Raw genomic sequence first — 26,407 nt, forward strand, 5'->3', positions numbered from 1 at the left:
GTGAATTTTCATCCCACAAACCTCTTTCCCCAGTTGTTATATTAAGGACATCAAAAGACTATACAGCCATATTTACCTGAGTGCAAATAACCTGGTAATAACAGAGGGTAATAATAATAGTAAACTGGTAATAATTGGACACAAGTTGGCAACACACCCTCACAATAAAAATGACATGGCAGCAATAATCTGCCTACATCAGTAAAGCTTCATTTAACAAGATGGGAATATTTTCTGAAGTTTTTGATTGGTCTGCTACATGAATCAACTGTATATTTTTGCTAGGGTGTAAAAGAAACCACAGAACTCATGAAGAGAAAAACAGATGCACCATGTTTTGAGCAAGAATATGATGCTTGCATAATGTTCCGAAACTAAAGGCTATAGCCATGTAATATTTTCAAAGTATTTTCCAAGCCAACGCCATTTCAAAATTAATCTTGAGCCTGATGGCGGCTTTGCGGCCAGTGCAGACCAAGATCAAGTTCTGCACATCTGTGTTGGCTGATCTTCGTCTACACTGTTTGCTATTCAGTTAGTAAAATTTCCAGCGAACACCCCTTAAAATAATGAATGGTACTGCCCAAATTTAATGATAGACCAGTCCATTTTAGAAATTTAGCAGGATAAAGGTTGAAGTGTTTACAAGGTATTTGCATGCAAAACAGCAGTAATTTCTCAGTCAACATTCTGTGGTCACCATCTGAACTTTGCTTGACACAGCCTTTGTGCACTATCACTTTACATTCATGTTTACTCATGTGCATGTATTTCCTTTCGACTTTTTGGAATTAAGCATCTCAAAAGATGTCTAACCACAATATTAATCATTACCAAGTATGTTGTTTGCAATTCAAATCACATTTATGATCTTTATACAAGAAAAACTTGGTATGTTTTTTAAATGGCTGTCTCGGTCTTGATGTATTTAACACAAGCTACAATTAATCAAACCTCCCACAACTGTCTGCCGATCTACCAGAATATCCTAGCAGATTTGAAGTTCCTACCTAATGATAGTTCGTTCTACAGTCTGTTAACGAAAAGCACATATTTCTCATACAAAAAAGAAGCATTTTGCTCATTTTCCAACATGAAAGAAACCAAAATATTTGTGAATTTTATAAAAGTACACAGAAATGAAAAGCCTCATTACAGAGTACACTGCCAAACATTAGTAGTAGTTAAAAAATCTAGGGGTCTCAAAATGGCTTTTTAACTTCAGGTACTGAATCTCCTGACATTATTTTGTCCAGGTGAAAATTTTGTGATTATTTTCTCACATTATTTAATAGGCATATATTGTAAGTTCTCACAACATTCACTGAAGAATTTAGAACATTTCAGCAATTTCAAGATGGCAGTAATGATACTAATGAAACTTTCATGCATCAAATTAACCAAAAAATTGTTCCAGGCCTCTGTGTATCACTGTCTGGTAGTCCTGAAAATGTGTTAATTTATAAAGCTTGGATATAGCTGCATGGTCAGAAATCTGCTAGATAAGCAGATTTGCAACATATACAAACAAAGGGTCTGTTTGCACATGGACCTTGGTGGTCAAGTTGTTAATTGGAACAAGTCTAAGCTAGGCAGCTCTCTCAGTCTGTTAATGGATTTTTGGTATCAAGTATCACAGAATCTGGGCTTATCAGCATGATTCTTGATCAAGATGTTACATCTGAAACCACTGGTAGCTGTTCTATCAGATGCTACCTGCTGATAATCCAGATATCAGATAATGACCAGCAAAGTTCTATAACAAGTCTATTTATATACTTGAATCTTGTATTACTGAGTAAAGCATAACTTTTTCTGAAAAAGATATTAATATTTCATCTGATCAGAGATTTTATTATCTCCCTTCAATAATAAAAAATTAAAATGTATGTTACTTTTCAACTGTCTACTGAATTTCAGATCCAGAGATTAATTCTGTATTCTTGCACCCTGCAGAAAAGCCAATCCACTATCTTAATTTAAGAATATAAATTAAAGTTTTAATTTTTAAATAGAGCATAAAAGGGAGATAATCAAATTCAAATAAAAATTGAAAGGGCCATTATTAAAGTCAATGTCTGAAACTTAAATGTAATCATTGAAAAATTATACAAGCTTCCAAGAATTTCTCCTGTCAAACATGAAATCTTTCCATATAGGGCAGTTAATGAATATCTGTAGATACATGTGTGTTTGATTTATGCCTGACTCTGACACTGAGATGTAAAGATTATAGAAAGAACAGGGGACTGGGAAACAACAAAACATCTTGATATGTACATGTGCACAAAGATAAGGGGATTAAGCCGATAAGTAGAACCATGTCTGAAGTGTGAAAGCTGCTTGTGGGGGAGCTGCCCACTTGAGGTGTTGGCAATCATGTTCTATGAAATTTGACACTAGTTTTTGGTTTCTGAGGAAATCATTTTGGCTGTTAGCAACCAATGCCAATTTTTAGATAAATATTACTGGAAGACTCAACATTTTTGCTTCCTTCTTGAATTAGCTAGTAAATCATGTTTCTTATATGAATGACAAAATGAGCAAATGAATGAAAGAGATGGAGAAAGACACAATTTTAAACGTTTACATTGAGACTGGAGTGCTTATCCTGCATGATAAGTATTAGATAATGATGAAACCAATTTGTTTTCTACATTGTACTGTTTACATGTAAACATGTTTACACAAGCAGCCTGGAATTTCCTGATAAAACTTGAAAATTGAAAGAAATATAAAATAACATAAACAACCTTCTGAGCACACATTCAAAAGGCTTATCATTTTTAGTCTCATGTTTCAAAAACAAGACGTTTGATAACAAATGAAGAAACTATTTATCACCCAGTGAGATAGCATTTAAATGTTTCTGCCAAAACTGCAACTCCCATTTGGATGAAAAATTGATAAAGTATGTAAAAATAACTTAAATTATATGCTATCTATCAAAGATCTGACCCGATTTTTTTTTAACTGAGAAATCTAAGGGAGTAACAGAAAAATGTCAACCTTTTGTAACGTCACTATGGAAACATATTTTACTAAATGTATTACGATTCCAACAGTCCTTCAGATAAATATGTTTAAGTTACATGATAACTCCATCCTTATTTTTTTCTTTTTTTATGAATCATTACAGGGTCATGCCTCAAGGTCAACCTGGAAATTTCTAGACTATTAAATTGGTAGCAATCACTACTAGACATTGAAAATGATCCAAATTCCATTTTTTATATCAATTTCAAGCGTGATAACCAGTTTTGTTCTCTTTTCTAAAAATTATGACGAGTAAAAGGAGAGTGTTGCAGATATAGACTTGCCTCTAGACTAAGATGCATTTTAAAGTTGTGAATATAGCCAGTATAGTTAGTGAATATAGGTCCATTATCATAGACTGATGTTACAATCAGATCTGTAAAATAGACTGGCATTTGTCACTATTACATAAAATGAAAGAAACAAATACAAAAATCTGAAATTTTGTGACAACTTCTTTATTTTCAGTCTAGTGACTAGTCTGTTGTAGATACAAAGTTTCTAAAACACAAGGAATCACTTTAAGATTTCTTTCTTCTAGTTATTCTAAACGAATTTTAAATCTAGACAAAAAAACCAAATCCTTAAAACACACAGTTTTAACCCATATTCTTTTCCGATTTTCATGGTATCAGTCTTCATTCTTTATGACCCACTATTCTAAATTTGGAGAAAAATTACTGCAAAAAAATTAATTTCTTCAGCTAGCTGTCTGAGCATGCAAATATCTTCATTACATAATGATTTTACCATTCAGAAATATCTGGCTACTGTTCATACTTACCCCATCTACTAAACTTGAAAGACTGTTCACAGAAAGGAATATCAACAAGCCAAGCAATCTGAAAGATTAAAAACATAAATAAACATTAAATATCTATATTTTTATTGATACTTATAGATCTATAAACTGCACATATTTTTCAAAGATTATATCTAAATGCTACATCAACATTACAAAACAATTTTCATGCTGTATTTATCAGAATGTCGATAGGGCTTATCAGTATGGTGTCAATAAAACTATTAATTAATCCCAGAACCTTAAGGGGTCCTGCCAGACAGTAGCTTAATTAGCACCAGTGGGGTACCCCAAGGGGAAATGAAGGACTATGTGGAACCGTCAGAAAACACTTCAAAATGTCATAAAAATAAATAATAATGAACAAAATAAAGAAATGTTTAAATAGTGTTAAAATAAATTTAACTAAATAAAGAGACTTACCTTAAATCCATGGTTATTCTATCTTAACATCAAGCTAAAACCAAAGAGCGCTCCGCAAATTGGAGCTTTGCCGTGCGAGACGGCTTTCAAGAAAGCACTTTTCTTCGAGTTCCTAGCCCCTTTCTCGGCTCTAAAAACTGAATTTCTACTTCCCAAAGCCGAGTGGACTCAGCCCTGTCCACTCACTTTCCCTCCTATCCAAAAAAAGTTATTTTATTCACACTTTCATTAATAATTTTCAACTAAGATGTTACTCCGTTCCAAAGTGCTTCCAGCTTCCAAAGAAATGGCGAGAACTGAGCGGTATCAGGTTTCAGGGTAGGCGGAGTCAAAAGAATGCCGGAATGGTTCTTCAAGGCGTATGTTATAAAGTATAAAACTTGCAGGCGTTCAAATTAAGAAAATAAAGAAAGTATTAAAGTGACCACTTAAGTAAGTATTTAATGCACTTCCAGCGATCAATTTTACATAAAACGCGCTTCATTCATAAATAGATGTAGACAGGAAATAACATCGTGGTCACAGCGTCTATTTTTCGCCTACGGAATGCTTTTTAAATAAACGGAATGTACATATTAAACTAAAACAAAAACGCTTTTGTTATATCCACAAAAATATCCTTAACCCCTTCACCATTTCACACAAAACTCCTTTGAGTTCTGTTCCCAAGCTCTCTACTTTCGGTTGCACGAGAGATTTGCATATGATTGGCAGCCAAAGCGCACAGCACGAGATCATCAAGCGCTTTGTCGAAGAAATCTACATCCGCCGAAAAAAAGTGTTACGATATTTTTTAATCTACTGCTAACTTCATAATATACTAAGTTGGAATACGATTGATTAAACGGACTTGACAAAACAAGAGAATAAAATAATAATATTTAACGTGTTCTTTGTGACATTCAAAGATTTCAAGAAATTAGCAGGTAAAATAGTTCCGGTTGCTGAAGCTGGCATGGCGTAATGATACTGCTCTAAAGTTATTAGTCGGATAGAAGAACTTTTCTAAGATGGTGGGACCCGATCTGAAAACTTGTGGATAAATTTGATTTAAAACGTGTTTTAGAGGCGCTTGGTCGCCAGGATTTTCCCAGTAGACTTTTTGAAAGTGTTAAGGACCTGTCCAGTTTAAAAATGAAGCCGACAGGTTTAATCCATTACACTCTTCCGTGCTTGATATTATTTTCTTGGATACTCGACGTTTCTTACGGAGCGGTAAGTGGGGTACCTGAAGGGGTAGTTTTCAATGCCTCTTTGATACCGTTTTATGTACTGAATAATTTTCGACTTTTAACCAAAGAACTATTAGATATGAATTTATTACTTCTTTGTTAACATTTAGTTATTTAACAGTTTTATTGTATTTAATTTTTCTGATTGATATCAGATATATTTATATTCAGATATAAAAAAATACATGTAAAAATAATGTTTAATTTATACCGCGGAACAGTTAATAAATCTACTGTCAAACAGTGAATAATATTTTTTTCAAGTGAATAAAACAGTTTCTTGTTTTTTCTTCAAGAGTTATTTATTTTGTAAAATCTGGAGTCACCTTGCCAAGTTTGATGTAGAGTGGTGGAACCTATGCTCGCGGTATTTTGTACATATATAATCTTTTTAAGACGCAAGAAAAAATTATTAATTCGATTTGTCTATGCAAAAACATAAAGTTATCCTCCTTTTAGCGAAACATATTGTTGATGTGCGTCATCACGTGACTTAGTCGTCTCGTGAGCTATCGACACGGCATACGTAAAAAGGTGAAAATTCGCCCTGAAGGGAACCTATGCTGGCGGTATGTAATATCGATTAAACTAAGGACGAAAATAAAATTCAGCAGACTAAACATGAACAAACAAGCATATGCGAATATAATATTTAGAACATTACTCATTTATTATGTGAAAAACAAAATAAATGGGGATAACATTTAGTGTGTGCCTCTATGTGTATATTTCCCTTACAGAAATGGAGTCACTATTAGAACAAAGCTTAAAAACGTATAATAATGTTATATAAAAACAGAATGTTCAAGTATTAATGATTCAAACAACGACCGTGAATAACTCACTAATGTTTCCGACACTTCTTTGGTGTGTAGGAAAATTACTCTTCCCTACATCTCAGAAAAAGCCATTTGGACTTTGTCAAAATACTAAGATCAACATCGATCTTTTCATGGTTCGACAGGCACTCGTAGTGTAGCCAGGCGTCACATTCATCACATCTTGCTCTTAAATGTATCTTACATCTGACTGTAATGCATGATTTTTAAAAAAACTAACTTTAGTTGGGTTATTTTGACATATTTGTCTGAGATTTGTGCGACGGATACAGATTGCGTAAAATGTATCGGCTGCTGTATACGTCACGTGAGCGGCACGCGCGGCTATCGCTACGTTTGTTGTAAAGGCATTTCACCACTGGTCGGTGTTGAACATAGCATGATGAAATATTTTTATCTGTGCTTCTGCAGAGAGCGTATTCATCGAAATACCGCGAGCATAGGAATACCGCGAGCATAGGTTCCACCACTCTAGTTTAAAAACTTGGCTCAGTTAATGTAATTTATTATGTGTACTGTTTAATTAATTTTTCTTATTACTTTTGAAAATGTATTTAAATATACTAATAATAGTAAACTTAGCTTCCATTTTCACCTTCTGCTTTGATATTGTTGTCTCCCTTTTATATGCCTTAAGAATTATCTCCCTTCTGCAAAAAGTCGTGCTAATTAAAACCTCGTTACTATTAGCCTGTGTCTTTTATTTGCAGAAGATGTGTAAAGTTATTTATAATGATTTTTCTGCTACAATCAGGATTTATACCCAATACAACAAATAAATCATTTTGTATAGTCATGAGAGGTCATAATGTATATTATTACATACTCGTTTCTATTTCCCATTAAGTTACAATGGTACCGGAAACGTCAATATTTTTCCATATACTGACGCCTGAATTTCATATGGGGTGCGTTACGTAATTCAGTGTGTGTTGTTGCACTATTTTTTTCTATTTAGTTCAGTATTGTCAATCCTATTCAGGCAATTGAACATATATATGATATTTACATGTAGATGCGTATGTAATAAAAAGGTTATTATCTTTGCATGGGGAAATATGCACTCGTTCTTCAGCAGAAGAAAATTGCGCTCCTAAAGTCGCGCAATATTTCCACTGAGGAACTTGTGCATATTTCCTGATACAAAGCTAATAACCTATAAAAATTTCACCCACAAAGAAAGATGTTTCCATAAGAATCTGTTAATTACATGTAATTGCATGAACATTAAGTTAGATTTTACAAGCGTATTATAAACATTTTTGTATTATATCAAAATTCTGATGAAATTTCAATGCTCTGCTTTTTGACATGAACTATATAGTAAGTTTTTTTTTCAGGTAGCTTTAGTAGAGCATTAGTAGCACTTATTTGAAACATAGCAAATTCAGTCTCTAGTTGAAGTGAACATTTGGGCTCACATTGCTTATTTGTATTCATTACAGGCATTGTATAATCATATTCCTTTTGTGCTCAGAATTGACCTGTTTTATAGACTAATGTGTTACCTGTTAAAAATGTTCTTATTTGTCTGTGACATGAACAGCTAATTGAACTAGGTCACACCCAGACAGATGCCTTTTTGTCTGAGAAATAGCTAAAAGAAGGAAAAACAAAACATTTTATAGAAGCACATCTCTTAGCCCCTGTAAGGGATTTTCATCAATATTTTTTTGTGTCTTGCTTACCTTACAGATTGAATGTTCTCCAAAAAATTTGAAAGGAGACAAGTATGTCTGAAGTTTTTCATCTCTATGTTAGACATGTATTAAAGTGCATGTGTACTGGACTAGAAACACTGGTTAGATTAACTGCTGGAATGAAGCAGAAATACTGTAACCTCAAAAACAGGCAGGAAAGTTTTTCTCAACAGCTTGGGACATGCTGTGGTAACATTTGTATAGTTTAAAATTTACTCTATTGATGGAAATTTTTTTTTTGAAAATCATCTTCCAAAAATTGGACTTTTGAGAAGGTATTTCCTTGATGCTATGAATTATTGTTGAAATTATCTCACCAGATGCATTTAACTTGTTGAAAATCGTATCGCTTATGCTGAAATTATGTTCCATGATCTATATATAAAACATGGAATATCTTTGATTTACCTCCCATGATACAGTATTGAGAATTATCTCCCTTGATGCACATAGGATATCTTCAACTTGTCTTCCTTGATGATTTATGCTCTTGATGAATATGATTTTCTTTAATAGACACTTTATATAAACTGAACAGTTAATAAATAGACAAGTTTCAGAAATAATAAGCTGAAATATTGTTTTGGTGTGATCAGTTCTATCAGATAAACACTCATGTTATATTTAGTTTAGTACATGTACTTTATTTTCAGGCTTGTAAAGGTTGCGCATCATCAGTATGCATCTGCAAGGGCCTGAAGGGCTATCCAGTAAGTATAGCTTCATGCATTATTGTCGAATTAAACATAATATCCATTATAAGTTTGGTTTATTTTTAAAATGAAGTCAATAGTGAAAAGTCAGATATTACTTTAAAGGTTTGATGTAAATAGCACTATTTTCATTTTTCAATTTCATATTCACATGCAGCCTTATAGTTACAAATAAGAGTTGTTTAAAAGAATGTGCATGCATAGCTGTTTGATGTGAGTGACAACATTAAATCATGAACCAAAGCAACATTAAACAAAAGTTTTCATTTTAGGGAGCTGTAGGACTTCCAGGTTTGAGAGGATCTCAGGGTTTTCCAGGCTTCCCTGGTCCTGAAGGGCCAATGGGAAAACGAGGTCTACGTGGTGACCAGGGTGAGATAGGAGCCGAAGGACCAAAAGGAATTAGAGTAAGTTTATAAAATAGTCACAGACCGAAATTCTGTTATGCAGATTTTCATTGAAATGTAGTATTAATCATATAAGCTGACGTTGTAATAAGGAGTTACAATTTATGGTTATCTATATGACATTAATTGAAGCAGTCCCATCTCTACGAACATGGAGGATTTTAAAAAAAAAATTTGTATTGTCATAATTTTGTGATTCTGTTTATTTTTTAATTATGGCTACAGCTGTTGAGCAGTTTGGCAATCAACCTGTGTAATGAGTCAGCCAATGTAGTCTGCAGATACAAGTTACACAGTCTTGTGCTGCTTTTTGCAGAGCTTAAGATCTAAATCAAACCAACATTGGTCTGACTGTGCTTGTGACACTGTGTCCATGTCAGCAGGTGCACTTTTTAATTATAATGCTAATTAATTGTCAGTCAACACTGTTAACACTTCTAATCCCAGTTGAAGTTGGCTTTAGTACTGGAACTCATTTAAGTCTGAAAATGAATAAACTTAAATAATCAACAATCTATACTGGTGATAATATTATAAGTAAAATAGAATAACTAAAAAAAAAGAATAGAATAACTATATAATAATTGATGATTTTAATTGTTACAGGGAGATACAGGTTTACCTGGCTTCACTGGCGTACCTGGAACACCCGTAAGTATTCAAAATGAATGAAACATTTCATATAATACCAATTATTTACTGTACATCTAGTGTTAGTTATGACTAGCAATGAATAACTTTTTAAAGGGTTGAGAGGTAAGGTGGTCTAAGCACATAAAACTGTTGTTCTCTCACCTATTATCTAGTATGATTATTGCATTTAATGTGATTGGTCCAGTGCTTCATTATCTTCTCTATTCCTGGCTAAGGTGTAACAGTGTTGAACATTTGAGTAGTAAAACGAGGTGCTCACTGTCATAGTTGCCATAATAGACCAGCTTTCAGACTGCGATATTAGATTTTCATTTGAAATTAGTGAGTAAAGCTGTTTGATATCCTATGTTAAATTATATAATATATCTTATCACTGTAACTATTAAAAAACGCGGAGTTCTCAGAGTGTGAGGCTATTAAATTTATAGAGGATAATGAGTATCTTTTTCATATTGAACTTATTAATTAACTTGAATAAAATATTGAAACACAAGGATCTTTGGGTAATTTTATCATTTTTGTTCGAACAAGTTTTATGAATTCAATGTAGAAAGGCAAAAATGTAATATTCTTTTAATCAAATGTTGGCTTTTCCTGCAGAAATGTTGAAATTATCTCTTTCTTCACATATTACAGACCAAGTCAACTTGACCAATGTGTTGTATTACTTGAAACAACATCAGTATCAAAATGTTATTACACAAGTGTAATACCAAAGTTATGTAATGGCTTAATTTCACTCCCATCATATCATAACATGTGATGAAACATATTTCTACATTCTGTTTTACCATGGTTATTTCAGGGTCTGGAAGGAATTGAGGGGCCTGTAGGAGAGAGGGGTTATGATGGCTGTAATGGAACAAAGGTACGGCTAGGGGTTCCAAAGATTTCACTTTATTCTTATTTGCAGTCAGTGTACTAGGCACATATTTAGTCATTAACAGTCTTTTCTAGCAGAATTAAGTTTGGATTTTTATTTGGATGTAATTTCACTTTTTTTGAAACTTTATAGAGTTCATTTTTGACAGTTTTTGCAAACTTACTACTTTAAAACTTGCATAAAGTTCTCATAAGAACAAGAAATATAATGTAATTAACGCCTCATTTTATTCCTTCTTTGAAATTTGAAATCCATCAGTTCATGTTACCATTGTGACAACAATGAAAGTTTTATAAAGGCCAAGAGCATTAAAGGATTTCACTGTCTGGAATATGAAACTGACAAACTGTGCATGTATCATATAGTTAATTGTGAACATTAAATTATGTTTTAGGGATACGCAGGATTACCAGGAGTTAATGGGTTACCAGGGCGACCAGGTCCCAGAGGTCGTGATGGAAGGCCGGGTCCTAAGGTAATAATAATAATAATAAAATCTTTATTTAATGAGGCAACACAGTTTGGTACACCCAGTCTTCCCTGTGAGCCTCAAATGTACATATATACAGTAACACAAATCAACAAAAGTAAATCAAAGACATGGAGGGAATTACAATGCAAAATAGCAAAACGTAAATCAAAGACATGGAGGGAATTACAATGCAAAATAGCAAAACGTAAATCAAATATATTTAAGAAGATTACATTGAATTTACATAAGGAAAGTAATAGAATAAACAACATGGTTTTATGTAAGGTAATACATGCAAAAGTAATGAAACAAACAATATACAGTCATTTAATTATTTACATTTTTAAATAAGTACTTCTGATATCAAATAATATCATAACTCTAATGTGGTCGATATGTGTTGTTGCCCACTAGAGAACCACCATTTTAGAGAATTGCCTTTAAATGTGTTCAGGTTTGTTGATGTTCTTATATTATAAGGAAGTGAGTTCCATAATTTTGCACCAGAGTAATGCCAATGATTTTCTGCAGAATTCAAGTGGAGGTTTTGGAACTAAAAGTAGTCTTTGATCATATAATCTCAATGACCTGTTTTCAGTATAATTATGTAAATAGTTGCTTCATGTAACTAGGGAGAAGGTTGTTAAGAGATTTGTATACTAAAATGGCTTTTTAGCTCATCTGATTTTTTGAAAAAAAAATGATGAGTTATTGTCATCACTTGAGCGGTTGTCGGCGTCGGCGTCTGCGTCGGCGTTGCCTGGTTAAGTTTTATGTTTAGGTCAGCTTTTCTCCTAAACTATCAAAGCTATTGCTTTGAAACTTGGAATACTTGTTCACCATCATAAGCTGACCCTGTGTAGCAAGAAACATAACTCCATCTTGCTTTTTGCAAGATTTATGGCCCCTTTTGTACTTAGAAAATATCAGATTTCTTGGTTAAGTTTTATGTTTAGGTCAACTTTTCTCCTAAACTATCAAAGCTATTGCTTTGAAACTTGGAATACTTGTTCACCATCATAAGTAGACCCTGTACATCAAGAAACATAAGTCCATCTTGCTTTTTGCAAGAATTATTGCCCCTTTTGGACTTAGAAAATCAGTTTTCTTGGTTAAGTTTTATGTTTAGGTCAGCTTTTATCCTAAACTATCAAAGCTATTGCTTTAAAACTTGCAACACTTGTTCACCATCATAAGCTGACCCTGTACAGCAAGAAACATAACTCCATCCTGCTTTTTGCAAGATTTATGGCCCCTTTTGGACTTAGAAAATATCAGATTTCTTGGTTAAGTTTTATGTTTAGGTCAACTTTTTCTCTTAAACTATCAAAGCTATTGCTTTGAAACTTGCAACACTTGTTCACCATCATAAGCTGACCCTGTACAGCAAGCAACATAACTCCATCCTGCTTTTTGCAATAATTATTGCCCCTTTTGGACTTAGAAAATCATTTTCTTGGTTGAGTATTATGTTTAAGGCAACTTTTCTCATAAACTATCAAAGCTATTGCTTTAAAACTTGCAACAGTTTTTCACAATCATATGTGGACACTGTACATCAAGAAACATAACTCTATCCTGCTTTTTGCAAGAATGATGGTCCTTTTTAGACTTAGAAAATCATGGGTAGGGCAATATTTCTATTATACAAAAAAAATCAGATGAGCGTCAGCACCCGTAAGGCGGTGCTCTTGTTTATAATAAACTCTATCTTGAAATTTCATCCAGTTAAGTTGAATAAATAAATCATCTGTTGGTGTGTCAATGGCTTTATCTAAAATAATACGCACTGTACGTTTTAGGAATTTGTAAATGTCATTCAAAAGCTCAGTGTTACAGTTTCCCCAAATAGTGCAACAGTAATCTGGATGAGGAAGAATTTTCTAGTATGGAGATTTAGAAATTGTTTAATTCTCATAAGCAAATATGATAAGGAGTTGCATTTATTCAGTGTCATTAATTTTGAACATGCATTTTCTAGTTTAGAGTATAAATATGAATTCCCAGGAGTTTTTCTGTGGTTGAAAATTGTATAGTTTTATCTTTGAGAGAAATATTTGTGTCATTTGAGTCTTTGATAGTATTATATGTGTGGTTCAAAGGTGAAATGAACATTGCTTTAGTTTTTTCAGCATTTGTAATCATAGAATTTCTTTCACACCAGTTTTGTACAGAATCAAGATCAGATTGAAGGTTGTTACTAACTGAGATGATAGTATTTCCATAAGATGATAAAGCGGTATCATCTGCAAACATATCTCATGTTGAATTTGATAAGTGTAAAGGCATATCATTTATGGAAATAACTGTGTGTGTTTTTTTGGTGGCCAAAATAACTGAAAATTTTGCACTTGAGAACAAATACTTTTAAGTTTATGCAAAATGTTACCATGAAATACAAATATTGAAATATAAATAATTTTCTTACACTTAGTAAAGTAGAAAAAACATTTCAACAGTTGGTTCTAATGAATATTATATTTTACTACAAAAAAATAACTGATGAACATGTATCATCCCAACATATCATTTATTAATATATGTTATAATATTCTATTTATTTTTGTCTGCAAAATTTTATTTTTCACATCTATAAAAAGTATTTGTGAACGTTACCACATGCAAAATGTCTACTTTTTGTGTTTCAGTCACGTTTTGTGACACAAATATATTCATTTATACAGTAGTCATTCAAACTTTGTATATACCTCCATCACACTTTGTATATATACATCCATCACACTTTGTATATATACCTCCATCACACTTTGTATATACGTCCCTCACACTTTGTATATATACATACATCGCACTTTGTATATATACCTCCATCACACTTTGTATATATACCTCCATCACATTTTGTATATACTTCCCTCACACTTTGTATATATACCTCCATCACACTTTGTATATACACCACCATCACACTTTGTATATATACATCCATCACACTTTGTATATACCTCCATCACACTTTGTATATATACCTCCATCACACTTTGTATATATACATACATCGCACTTTGTATATATACATACATCGCACTTTGTATATATACCTCCATCACACTTTGTATATATACCTCCATCACACTTTGTATATATCTCCCTCACACTTTATATATATACATCCATCAATCACACTTTGTATATATACCTCCATCACACTTTGTATATATACCTCCATCACACTTTGTATATACCTCCCTTTTATATGACTGAAAAATTGTTGAAAAAGATGTTAAACCCGAACACACACATACACACACACACACTCACACTTTGTATATATACATACATCGCACTTTGTATATATACATACATCACACTTTGTGTATATACTTCCATCACACTTTGTATATACATCCATCACACTTTGTATATACACATCCATCAAACTTTGTATATACCTCTGTCACACTTTGTATATACACATGCACCACACTTTGTATATACAATACCTTCATCACACTTTGTATATATACATCCATAATTCTTTGTATATACCTCCCTCACACTTTATATATATATGTCCATCTCACTTTGTATATATACATCCATCACACTTTGTATATATATATATATATATATATATATATATATCCATCACACTTTGTATACAATACATACATCACACTTTGTATATATACCCTAATCACACTTTTTAGCTCACCTGTCACAAAGTGACAAGATGAGCTTTTGTGATCGCGCGGTGTCCGTCGTCCGTCCGTGCGTCCGTAAACTTTTGCTTGTGACCACTCTAGAGGTCACATTTTTTGTGGGATCTTTATGGAAGTTAATCAGAATGTTCATCTTGATGATATCTAGGTCAAGTTCGAAACTGGGTCACTCACGTGCCATTAAAAATTAGGTCAGTAGGTGTAAAAATAGAAAAACCTTGTGACATCTCTAGAGGCCATATATTTCACAAGATCTTCATGAAAATTTGTCAGAATGTTCAACTTGATGATATCTAGATCAAGTTCAAAACTGGGTCACGTGTCATCAAAAACTAGGTCAGTAGGTCTAAAAATAGAAAAACCTTGTGACCTCTCTAGAGGCCATATATTTCACAAGATCTTAATGAAAATTGGTCAGAATGTTCACCTTGATGATATCTAGGTAAAGTTCGAAACTGGGGATGTGCCTTCAAAAACTAGGTCAGTAGGTCAAATAATAGAAAAACCTTGTGACCTCTCTAAAGGCCATATTTTTCTTGGGATCTGTATGAAAGTTGGTCTGAATGTTCATCTTGATGATATCTAGGTCAAGTTCGAAACTGGGTCACGTGTGGTCAAAAACTAGGTCAGTAGGTCTAAAAATAGGAACACCTTGTGACCTCTCTAGAGGCCATATTTTTCGTGGGATCTTCATGAAAATTGGTCAGAATGTTCACCTTGATGATATCTAGGTCAAGTTCGAAACAGGGTCATATGCGGTCCAATACTAGGTCAGTAGGTCTAAAAATAGAAAAACCTTGTGACCTCTCTAGAGGCCATACTTGTGAATGGATCTCCATAAAAATTGGTCAGAATGTTCATCTTGATGATATCTAGGTCATGTTTGAAAGCGGTTCACGTGCCATCAAAAAGTAGGTCGGTAGGTCAAATAATGAAAAAACCTTGTGACCTCTCTAGAGGCCATATTTTTCATGTGATCTGTATGAAAGTTGGTCTGAATGTTCATCTTGATGATATATAGGTCAAGTTTGAAACTGGGTCAACTGCGCTCAAAAATTAGGTCAGTAGGTCTTGAAATAGGAAAACCTTGTGACCTCTCTAGAGGCCATACCCTTGAATGGATCTTCATGAAAATTGGTCAGAATGTTCACCTTTATGATATCTAGGTCAAGTTTGAAACTTGGTCACGTGCCATAAAAAGCTAGGTCAGTAGGTCAAATAATAAAAAACCTTGTGACCTCTCTAGAGGCCATACTTTTCATGGGATCTGTATGAAAGTTGGTCTGAATGTTCATCTTGATATCTAGGTCAAGTTTGAAACTGGGTCAACTGCAGTCAAAAACTAGGTCAGTAGGTCTAAAATTAGAAAAAACCTTTTGACCTCTCTAGAGGCCATATTTTTCAATGGATCTTCATGAAAATTGATCTGAATGTTCACCTTGATGATATCTAGGTCAGTTTCGAAACTGGGTTACATGCGTTCAAAAACTAGGCCAGTAGGTATAAAAATAGAAAAACCTTGTGACCTCTCTAGAGGCCATATTTTTCATGAGATCTTCATGAAAATTAGAGAGAATGTTCACCTTGATGATATCTAGGTAAAGTTCAAAACAGGGTCACGTACCTTCAAAAACTAGGTCAAATAATAGTGTGACCTCTAGAGACCATATTTTTCAATGGATCTTCATGAAAATTGGTCAAATAATAGAAAAAACGAAGTCATTCTCAAAACTGGGTCATGTGGGAAGAGGTGAGCGATTCAGGACCATCATGGTCCTCTTGTTATATATACCCACATCCCACTTTGTATATATACCTCCATCACACATTGTGTGTGTGTAAGTATGTATATATATATATATATATATATATATATATATATATATATATATATATATATATATATATATATCCACCACACTTTGTATATACCTCCATCACACTTTGTATATACCTCCATACATCACACTTAATATATACCCCATCACACTTTGTATATATCTCCATCACACTTGATATGATAGATTTGTGGTTTGAATGCTTGTTACCGAAAAAAGTTACGTAAAGAGTAGTCAACAAGATAAAAATGTTACATGGTTTTGAGATGACCATATCACCGTTATATGAAATGTAGATATTTTTGCTGTATTACAGGGAGATATCGGAGATGCAGGAATATTTGGTGTCTCTCAGAAAGGAGAGCCAGGAGAGGCCGGACTTGATGGATTTCCTGTAAGTATCAAAATTGTGCATTCATCAAGAAATCCAGAGAAAAATCAAGCAATAAGGTCTAATTCTGCTTTTGAGGAGTACAAATTAATTTTGTGCATGGAATCTTCTAGAAATAATTGTATACAAAATTATACTGAAAGATACTGTGTTCAGTTCATGTTCAGTGTGAAATTTGTTTTTGAGATGAAGCAAGAAACTTCTTTTCTTTCAGAGTAACCTTAATTTTGACAGTATTATCCAGTAGTAAAGATCATTTTCTATATAAATGTAATTTAAACTTATTTTTCAGGGTTTGCAAGGATTTCCTGGAAGACCTGGGACACAAGGCCAAACTGGACCTCGTGGACCCCCTGGAGAGAGGGGTTCTGATGGACTGGATGGAGCCATGGGGCCACCGGGAGATACTCAAGAATTATCACCAAAAGGATCACCTGTATGTTCTCTTACATATCCAAGATTTCTATCATTTAAGACAAATTCATTGTACATTCTGTTGTATGACTCAGGCAAGTTTAGCAGTCAAGTTTTAGACAGACTCATTGTTAAGTCTTTGTATACAGACTAAAGTAATTTCAGACAATTTCAGTCTCCTAGCAACTATTTCTGTAATGAAATTTTGCTAAAAAAGTAATTCCCACTTCCATGTTTGCTGGACAATTCATAGAAATTTCATTTTGACATATTTAAGGGAGATCTTGGAGATATAGGCGAGCGAGGAGATCCTGGGGAACCAGCTGGATTTGAAGGTAATCCCAAGGATAGGGTATTCCTTAAGGGATTTAAAGGACGAGATGGAATGAAAGGGGCACCAGGAGAGGAAGGACCAAGAGGGTTACCAGGACTACCAGGAAATGATGTAAGAACTTAAGTCACTACAGGCTGTGTTTTAATTGTGACCAGATTGCCAATAGTTTCATTGTACTATTATATATGTATTATATATATATAACACTGCTTACTAGCATCTTTAACTCTTCTGAACTGAAGGTTTAGGATGAGCTATTAATACAAGTTGATGGCAAGGCATCCACAGTTTACATAATGTCTTCTCCTCTGAATCTATTTGGCAAAATTACACCAAACTTGTTCTGTAGCATCCTTGCAAGGTCCTGTCTCAATATGGATTAAATGGTTCTGCTGGCTACTTTAGCTAAAAATAGAAAAAAACTTTAAATGACTTGTGATGAAACTTTTGATCATGGTGTCAGTCTGTAAAGGATACCTTGTAGAACTTTTTTCTGTGCCCAGTACTCAAAGCGCAAGTCACAGGAGTGACTAGTACCTCAGAGCACAGGTCATAGCAGCGTCACTGCCCGAAACAAACTGGAATCATGGAATCCACTTTGAACAAGGGTAAAATGGTATGATTTATTAAGACTTCATGGAATTTCTGAATTTCTTGTACATTGATAAATTATGCATTTAATGCAATAAAGTACAAGGTAACGCTAAGTATTGAAAACAGATTGCCAAGATCATTATGTACTGAAAACAGGTATCAGATTCAGCCTTTAAAAACCAAAGAAAATTAAATGGAAAAATAGACAGTGCACAACATGAGTACTGTATGTACGCAAGCTAAGAAAAAAACACTTGGAAATACATGTAGTATCAAGAGTATGTTTGCAGTATTCCGGTGCAATAGTTTTAAAGGACTCCGGTGCCTTTGCCATTACAGTTGATTTCAAATTGCTTCTTGCTGTGGCTGTTCAAATGAGAGCAAAGGTCATATTTATTACAAGTTAAGTATTATTAGTTACACTGCTTGTTGGTGACTGGATACGGGATATACGTTGTTGAGGAAATCCATATATTTAACTTCCAAAACAAGATTTCAACGTCCATTTATTCCATAAAGAGTTATTCCGCTTTTACGGCTAACTTTTGTCAAACTTCATGAGCCTCAACTTAAGTAGAATGAAATCGGCAAGAAATCACTAAATTTACTCTCGGAAACGATACTATCACTGGAGCTAACAAATAATCTGGCTTGATTCAGTTAAGCCAGTAGTGTGGCAGCCATTTTGTTTTAATCAAAATTCATATCTGAAATATACTAGCAGGATATGGAATATATCCTGTCTCCATGTGACGTCTATTGACCAATAGAAATGCAAGAAACTTGTAGGAGGCAAGATAAATATACTTATTGTGAAGCAAGAACAAATATTTACGTTGATATCAAGCTTGTACTTTAACATAATCTTAAGGTTTTCTCCCAAGTTTGTTCAAATAGAGGCACTAAGGCAACTGGATCTCAAAATAGAAATACCTTTAAACGACTCCAGATAGATCTTCATCATAAGTGTTCTGTAGCATCATTATAAGGCCCTTTCTATAATTTGTTCAAATGGTGCACTTGGCCCCTTTAAGGTTCTACTAGAACTAAAATTAGAAACACATTTAAAGGATTTCTTTTCATAAACAGCTTTATGTATCTACATTCAAATTGGTCTGATGTATCACTATATGGTACTTTCTGGTGGTTCAGATAGGGATAAGAGATGAAAATAGAAATATCTCTTATATCACTTTTTTCCTTGAACTTTATGGTGGATCTTCATTAAACTTGATGCATCCTCGTAAGACTCTCTATCAAAATTGTTCATTGGGGACACTTGACCCACTTTTTTTGTCGAGCCTGCTTGCGGTGAGCCGGACTTAGTCGCCACTTTTGGCAGTTCGGTGTATGTTGTGCATCCGTCCGATTTTGTCCGGACTATAACTTTGACATGCATCGAGCAATCTTGTTCATATTTGGCATGAATGTTAACCTCAATGAGAAGGAGCGTCATACGTAAACCCCATTGTTCCTATCTCAAAGGCCAAGGTCACAGTTGGAGGTCAAAGGACAAATTGAAGAATGAGTTTGTTCGGAGCATTTCTTCTTGATGCATGGTGGGATTTTGATGTTACTTGGCATGAATGTTCACCATTATGAGACCAGGTTCTAAGGTCAAGGTCATGCGTAGAGGTCAAAGGTCAGATAGATACAAGAACGACTTTGTCCAGAGCATTTCTTTTTCATGCATAGAGGGATTTTGATGTAACTTGGCACAGTTGTTCATCATCATTAGACGGAGTGTCATGCGCAAGAACCTAGAATTACTTCCCTTTGTTGTTACTATAAATAGCTTATATTGTAACCTTTTTATTACTGGAAAGATCAAGACCACTTTTACATCCAATTTTGAGTTTTATGACCTATCTCTACTGGTAAGGATTTTTGTGTGGACTTAGATTGTTTTTGCACTCCCAGTGATTTTGACAGTTGGCGAGGGCGACATGTTGCCCTTGGGCATCTTGTTTTATTTATTTAACACATTTGTTGCCATTCAATGTGTCATACACATATTCAAGGTCAGACAGTCAAGGTCATTTGAGCAATTGGGGCCATTATGGCCCTCTTGTCTGAAATTTTATGTATTAATTACATAATTTCTCTTATTACATACTGGTTTACAAACTTTGTTTCAGTGCAACCTGAATCTATTTTTCCATATTGTCATTCAAATTTCATATTGTGAGTGTAACATCATTTTGATGTCAGTTTGAACATGTTGTCCCTTTTAAAAGTTCTTTAAAAATGATATTTTCAATTTCATATGTATATGAAGATAAAGAGATTATTAGATTTGCATTGAGAAATATGTACTTGTTCTTTTGCGAAATAATAGTGTTCCCCTGAAGATCCTCAGTATTTCGGCTGTGGAACATATGTGTATTTCTCAATACAAATTTAATAGCCTATAAATATACTGGTAAATCCCTGGTCCCTAGTTGGTGCTATGCGACAAGTCTATATTCAATACTTGTTTGCTGGGCTAAAGTCAAAATTTAAAAATAAGTATCAATGTATTTTTCCTGTTATAATAATAATTTTTGCTAAAGGTGATATTTATTCATATATTTCAGGGCCGACCAGGTGAACCAGGAACAAAGGGCCCGAAAGGTGAACAGGGCTCCCCAGGAAGACTGGTATGTTATTATATTTTGTGGGCTGTTGTCTAGACAGGATATGAGTTGTCTTATTTATATTTGTGTATTGCTCGGGTTGGAAGCTTGCCATTGGTCGGTGTTAAATTTGTGGTCAGAAATAACCAATCAGATGCTTGTATTTTCAAACTGGTCTCCAAACTCTTAGTTTAACCTCAGACCCAGTAAATGATGTTAAAAAAGGTTACTGTATTTATATTTAGTGTAAATTAGCCTTTCTTCACTTTTTGTACAGTCTGAACAAGTTTTAAAGACAACAACCTGGTTCCTTGTTGTAACTGGACTCCTTTTTAAAATTCTTTTTTTTTTTTTTTCAAAAGGTTAACTTTATGAGCGTAAATTTTAATGGCCCCAAACAAGTTGTATGTATCAGCATTTTGGCTAATGCTTTCTTTAGGATAACACATACAAATAATCAATGCAAATTTTAATGTTTATGTTTTAAATATGTATAAATTGCCAACTGTTCAGGGCAAACGTGGGAAGGATGGTCCTCCAGGTCCCTATGGTCTGAAGGGTATGGAAGGAGAAGGTGGACGCCCAGGTATTCCGGGACTTCCAGGACTAAAAGGACCTCAGGGAGACAGAGGTTATCAAGGATTACCGGGTGATGTTGGTGAAATTGTAAGTAAGATTTTTTTCAGTTTTGAAAGGCACAGCTTAATCTTGCTGTTCTAAGAGAACAGATCAGTTTTTCCAACTGTTTTCCTGATTGTTCAAAAATCAAATTTTTAAAGAATTAATAGAGAGGGAGATCTGCAACTGTAATTAAATTGAGATTACTTTTTAGTGACAAATTTGCAAAAATATTGCATTAAATGATCACCAAACAACCACTGATTCCAGTCTGGTCCCATCCATCGATCAGTCTGTCCGTCCATCTGTCCGTCCATCAGTAAAACTTAACAAAAACAAGAAAGTAAAAGACGAAAAGTCCATACCTTAGAGATCACAAAGTTTTCACTTTTATTTTGTATATTAGTTATGTGCATTTATTTGTTCCTGTGATGTATTGCTTAAAAGTCTGTTTATCTTGATAGGGTATTAAAGGAGAGGAGGGAGGTGGCAGGGGGTTGAAGGGGCTTCGAGGAGTTGAAGGTTTACCTGGACCTAAAGGTTACAATGGATTACAAGGTAAGTCAGAATCAAATTTGACTTGTTATAATTTACTGCAGAAAAATTTAATGTCTTTCAAAAACTTACAGTCCTGATCTGATTTTAGAAGCATGCAGAATTGTTAAATTTAGTGTGTAAGAAAGGAGCAGTATTGATAAAGGTTGCTGGTTAAAGCAGAGTATAAAGAGAAAAAGAATGTATGATAATCCTCAGACAAAGTCTGTATAACATGATGAATCTATAGAAAGAGAATGTAACTGAACTTAACTTTATTAGCGCATCAGCAAGGTCACCTTTCCACTATATGTATGTAGTGGGAACTTTAAAAAGTATGTCTGTTGGAAATTGCTGGTCCTGTTTTCAAATGATTTAAGGCAAATGTTCCTTGGGTGACCCACTATCAAGATTATTCAAGTTATTCTGATTTATCAAACACATTGCTGCTAGAGGGACTGCTTTACTTTTCCCTATATATATTTGATGGGAACTTCAGAAAATCTTCTTTTTTCTTTGAACTTAGAGCACTCTGTAGAGCGCTGACTACGTAATTATAGGCCTGATTCCTATTGAAAATTAGTACTTTGCAGTGTATTACATTTTGTTTTTTTTATTTTCTATATTACTTTATTATTTGTTTTTTTTAGTTTTTTTTTTTTTTTTATTTGTTATTTTGTTTCAAAAATTTTAGGTCTAAGATGGTACAACGATCTAGTGCCATTGTACAGAATCCAATTTATTACATGCAGTACAGACTATTTTATTTTTTTATCTCTCTCAGAAATCTATGAAATGTTGGTTCTGTGAAAAAGCCGGTGATACAGACTTATTGACACATGATTTTTGCAAGATACTCTAGTAAATAACCAGAAATATCTTGCAGAAGGGAGTAAATCATTGCAGTGCTTTTAAATTAATGGAAATAATCAACATTTTTGCTTCCTTTTGCAAATATTCAATGCTTATTTTTACTCACATTACCATTTTTCAATGCCATATAAATAATTTATGCAAAAATTTGTGAAGACGAACATTTTGGAAATTTTCACTCGAACTCTTGGCTATAAGCTTTAACACTGTTTTCGGTAAATGATAAAGTTGAAAAGGTGATTAAACAAACTTACAGATATAAATGACAGGACATGCTTTTCTTCCTTTGAGCTACTGGTGTAACATAAATCACTGTTTTTGCACACAGAACCTTGCAAGTATAAATATGAACTGTCTTATTTGTATCATACAGGTTATCCAGGAGAACCTGGACCTCCAGGCTTTGGTGGTCCGGTTGGTCCACCAGGTTTAGATGGATTACCTGGAGAACCAGGAGATCGTGGTTATTCCGTCAAGGGAATCAGAGGAGACAATGGTAAGATATAGTTTTAATCTGACTGTGGAACTTATTCTTGTGAGGATTTACAACAAAAGTTCATAGTGTCAATGAATGTATAACATGTTGTTTTGAACAAATCACAGAACTGTTGTCCAATTTCTAAGTAAGAAATGATTATGACAGTAATGGGTCTGCATATCTTATTAAAGAAAGTTCACATTGAAAAATTTGATAAAACATTTTTAGCTCACCTGTCACAAAGTGACAAGGTGAGCTTTTGTGATCGTGCAGTGTCCGTCGTCCGTGCGTCTGTCCGTCCGTAAACTTTTGCTTGTGACCACTCTAGAGGTCACATTTTTCATGGGATCTTTATGAAAGTTGGTCAGAATGTTCATCTTGATGATATCTAGGTCAAGTTCGAAACTGGGTCACGTGCTGTCAAAAACTAGGTCAGTAGGTCTAAAAATAGAAAAACCTTGTGACCATTCTAGAGGTCACATTTTTCATGGGATCTTTATGAAAGTTGGTCAGAATGTTCATCTTGATGATATCTAGGTCAAGTTCAAAACTGGGTCATGAGCCTTCAAAAACTAGGTCAGTGGTTTAAAAATAAAAAAAACCTTTGTGACCTCTCTAGAGCCATATATTTCACAAGATCTTCATAAAAATTGGTCAAACGTTTCCACCTTGAGATGATCTAGGTCAAGTTCGGAACTGGGTCACGTGCCATCAAAACTAGGTCAGTAGTCAAATATAGAAAAACCTTATGACCTCTCCAAAGGCCATATTTTTCATGGGATCTGTATGAAAGTTGGTCTGAATGTTCATCTTGATGATATCTAGGTCAAGTTCAAAACTGGGTCACGTGCTGTCAAAACTAGGTCAGTAGGTCTAAAAATAGAAAAACCTTGTGACCTCTCTAGAGGCACATTTTTCATGATCTTCATGAAATTGGTCAGAAGTTCACCTTGATGATATCTAGGTCAAGTTCGAAATGGGTCACATGCCTCAAAAACTAGGTCAGTAGGTCTAATAATAAAAAAACCTTGTGACCTCTCTAGAGGCCATATTTTCATGGATCTGTATGAAATAATTGTCAGAAGTTCACTTGATGATATCTAGGTCAAGTTCGAAATGGGTCACGTGCCATCAAAAACTAGGTCAGTAGGTCAAATAATAGAAAAACCTTGTGACCTCTCCAAAGGCCATATTTTTCATTGGATCTGTATGAAAATTGGTCTGAATGTTCATCTTGATGATATCTAGGTCAAGTTCGAAACTGGGTCACGTGCCTTCAAAAAGTAGGTCAGTAGGTCTAAAAATAGAAAAACCTTGTGACCTCTCTAGAGGCCATACTTGTGAATGGATCTCCATAAAAATTGGTCAGAATGATCACCTTGATGATATCTAGGTCAAGTTTGAATCTGGGTCACATGCCCTAAAAAACTAGGCCAGTAGGTCAAATAATAAAAAACCTTGTGACCTCTCTAGAGGCCATACTTTTCATGGGATCTGTATGAAAGTTGGTCTGAATGTTCATCTTGATGATATCTAGGTCAAGTTTGAAACTGAGTCAACTGCGGTCAAAAAACTAGGTCAGTAGGTCTAAAATTATTAAAATCTTTTGACCTCTCTAGAGGCCATATTTTTCAATGGATCTTCATGAAAATTGATCTGAATGTTCACCTTGATGATATCTAGGTCAGTTTCGAAACTGGGTCATATGCGGTCAAAAACTAGGCCAGTAGCTATAAAAATAGAAAATACCTTGCTATTTCATAGACCTGTAATTGTTCACTTAGATTCTCAGTAAAAATTAGTGTAGAATGTTATCACTTGATGATAAGCTAGTAATGTCAACAGGGTCATCCTTCCACAATGTAAAATAGATCCAAGACCATATTTTTAATGATCTTTGAAAATAATATCTAGGTCAAGTTCAAAACTGGGTCACATGAGCTCAAAACTAGGTCACTATGTCAAATAATAGAAAAAAACGACGTCATACTCAAAACTGGGTCATGTGGGAAGAGGTGAGCAATTCAGGACCATCATGATCCTCTTGTTTTTTTTAACCTTAAATAGTTCAATCATTAAAAATGATAGCCTGCTGTTTCTGGAATTATTTCATGTGACAACTCTTTTGTTACTAAATTTAATTGTTATAAAGGTGGATAGATATGTTGTCTGTAGCTCCACCAGTTTTGTCAATTAACAGAATAATTACAAAATTGACATTTCTGTCTGTCCTAATCCAAGCTTTTTTTCAGTGTTACTTGGATAAGTATCATTATACAATGACTTCTAAATTATCAAGACATGCAGAGCAGTCAAGAAAGGGTACAAGTGTTATTAAGATTTGTGTATTTAAGGTATGCCTGGAGTTGATGGTTTACCTGGTAGGGATGGTGAACCTGGATATGATGGATCTGTTGGTGAACCTGGAGAGCCAGGAGAGACTGTGTTTGGACCAGAAGGATTTCCAGGTCTCCCAGGACGTGATGGAAGACCAGGTCTGCCCGGATACCCTGGTGATGCTGGACTTACTGGTGCTCCTGGTATTCCTGGAAGAGGTATTGATGTTACTGGACCACGCGGTGTGCCAGGATTCCCTGGAGATCGTGGATCTCCTGGAGATGATGGACGTGATGGGGAACCAGGAGTGCCAGGAAGGCCTGGTCGCCGTGGTGACGATTGCCCATTCTGTCCGAATGGAATTCCAGGGCTGAAAGGGGAACCAGGAAATCCAGGATACCCAGGTAAAAATGAAGGTCTTCTTCTATTGAGGGGATTTTGGTTTCTTGTGTTTTTATGCCCCTATCATAAAATGGGGGGAGGGGCATAAAGTGTTACCCCTGTCTGTGCGTGTGTTTGTCCATTTGTGTGTTTGGG

General features: G+C 34.4%; 2 protein-coding genes across 3 annotated transcripts in view; one reads left to right on the top strand and one right to left on the bottom strand.

Annotated features, from left to right (window-relative positions):
• The window catches only part of LOC123553763 (collagen alpha-2(IV) chain-like), a 75,709-nt gene extending 70,773 nt beyond the window's left edge, over positions 1 to 4,936 (bottom strand). The window contains exons 1-2 of the mRNA XM_045343384.2: positions 4,262 to 4,936; positions 3,821 to 3,878 (exon numbers count right to left, since the gene is read on the bottom strand). Coding sequence (XP_045199319.2) covers positions 3,821 to 3,878; positions 4,262 to 4,272 — 69 coding nt within the window. The 5' untranslated portion in view covers positions 4,273 to 4,936. The remainder of the gene's footprint in view (positions 1 to 3,820; positions 3,879 to 4,261) is intronic.
• A 296-nt stretch (positions 4,937 to 5,232) lies between these two features.
• The window catches only part of LOC123553762 (collagen alpha-2(IV) chain-like), a 72,203-nt gene continuing 51,028 nt past the window's right edge, over positions 5,233 to 26,407 (top strand). For both annotated transcript variants that reach the window (XM_045343382.2, XM_045343383.2), the window contains exons 1-14: positions 5,233 to 5,476; positions 8,686 to 8,742; positions 9,018 to 9,152; positions 9,759 to 9,803; positions 10,612 to 10,674; positions 11,084 to 11,164; positions 16,999 to 17,076; positions 17,366 to 17,509; positions 17,765 to 17,932; positions 20,992 to 21,054; positions 21,544 to 21,696; positions 22,113 to 22,206; positions 23,429 to 23,551; positions 25,888 to 26,274. In XM_045343382.2, the coding sequence (XP_045199317.1) occupies positions 5,396 to 5,476; positions 8,686 to 8,742; positions 9,018 to 9,152; positions 9,759 to 9,803; positions 10,612 to 10,674; positions 11,084 to 11,164; positions 16,999 to 17,076; positions 17,366 to 17,509; positions 17,765 to 17,932; positions 20,992 to 21,054; positions 21,544 to 21,696; positions 22,113 to 22,206; positions 23,429 to 23,551; positions 25,888 to 26,274 (1,672 nt within the window). In that variant the 5' untranslated portion in view covers positions 5,233 to 5,395. The remainder of the gene's footprint in view (positions 5,477 to 8,685; positions 8,743 to 9,017; positions 9,153 to 9,758; positions 9,804 to 10,611; positions 10,675 to 11,083; positions 11,165 to 16,998; positions 17,077 to 17,365; positions 17,510 to 17,764; positions 17,933 to 20,991; positions 21,055 to 21,543; positions 21,697 to 22,112; positions 22,207 to 23,428; positions 23,552 to 25,887; positions 26,275 to 26,407) is intronic.

Source organism: Mercenaria mercenaria, chromosome 7 (genome assembly GCF_021730395.1).
Source record: "Mercenaria mercenaria strain notata chromosome 7, MADL_Memer_1, whole genome shotgun sequence".
Classification (NCBI taxonomy): Eukaryota; Metazoa; Mollusca; class Bivalvia; order Venerida; family Veneridae; genus Mercenaria; species Mercenaria mercenaria.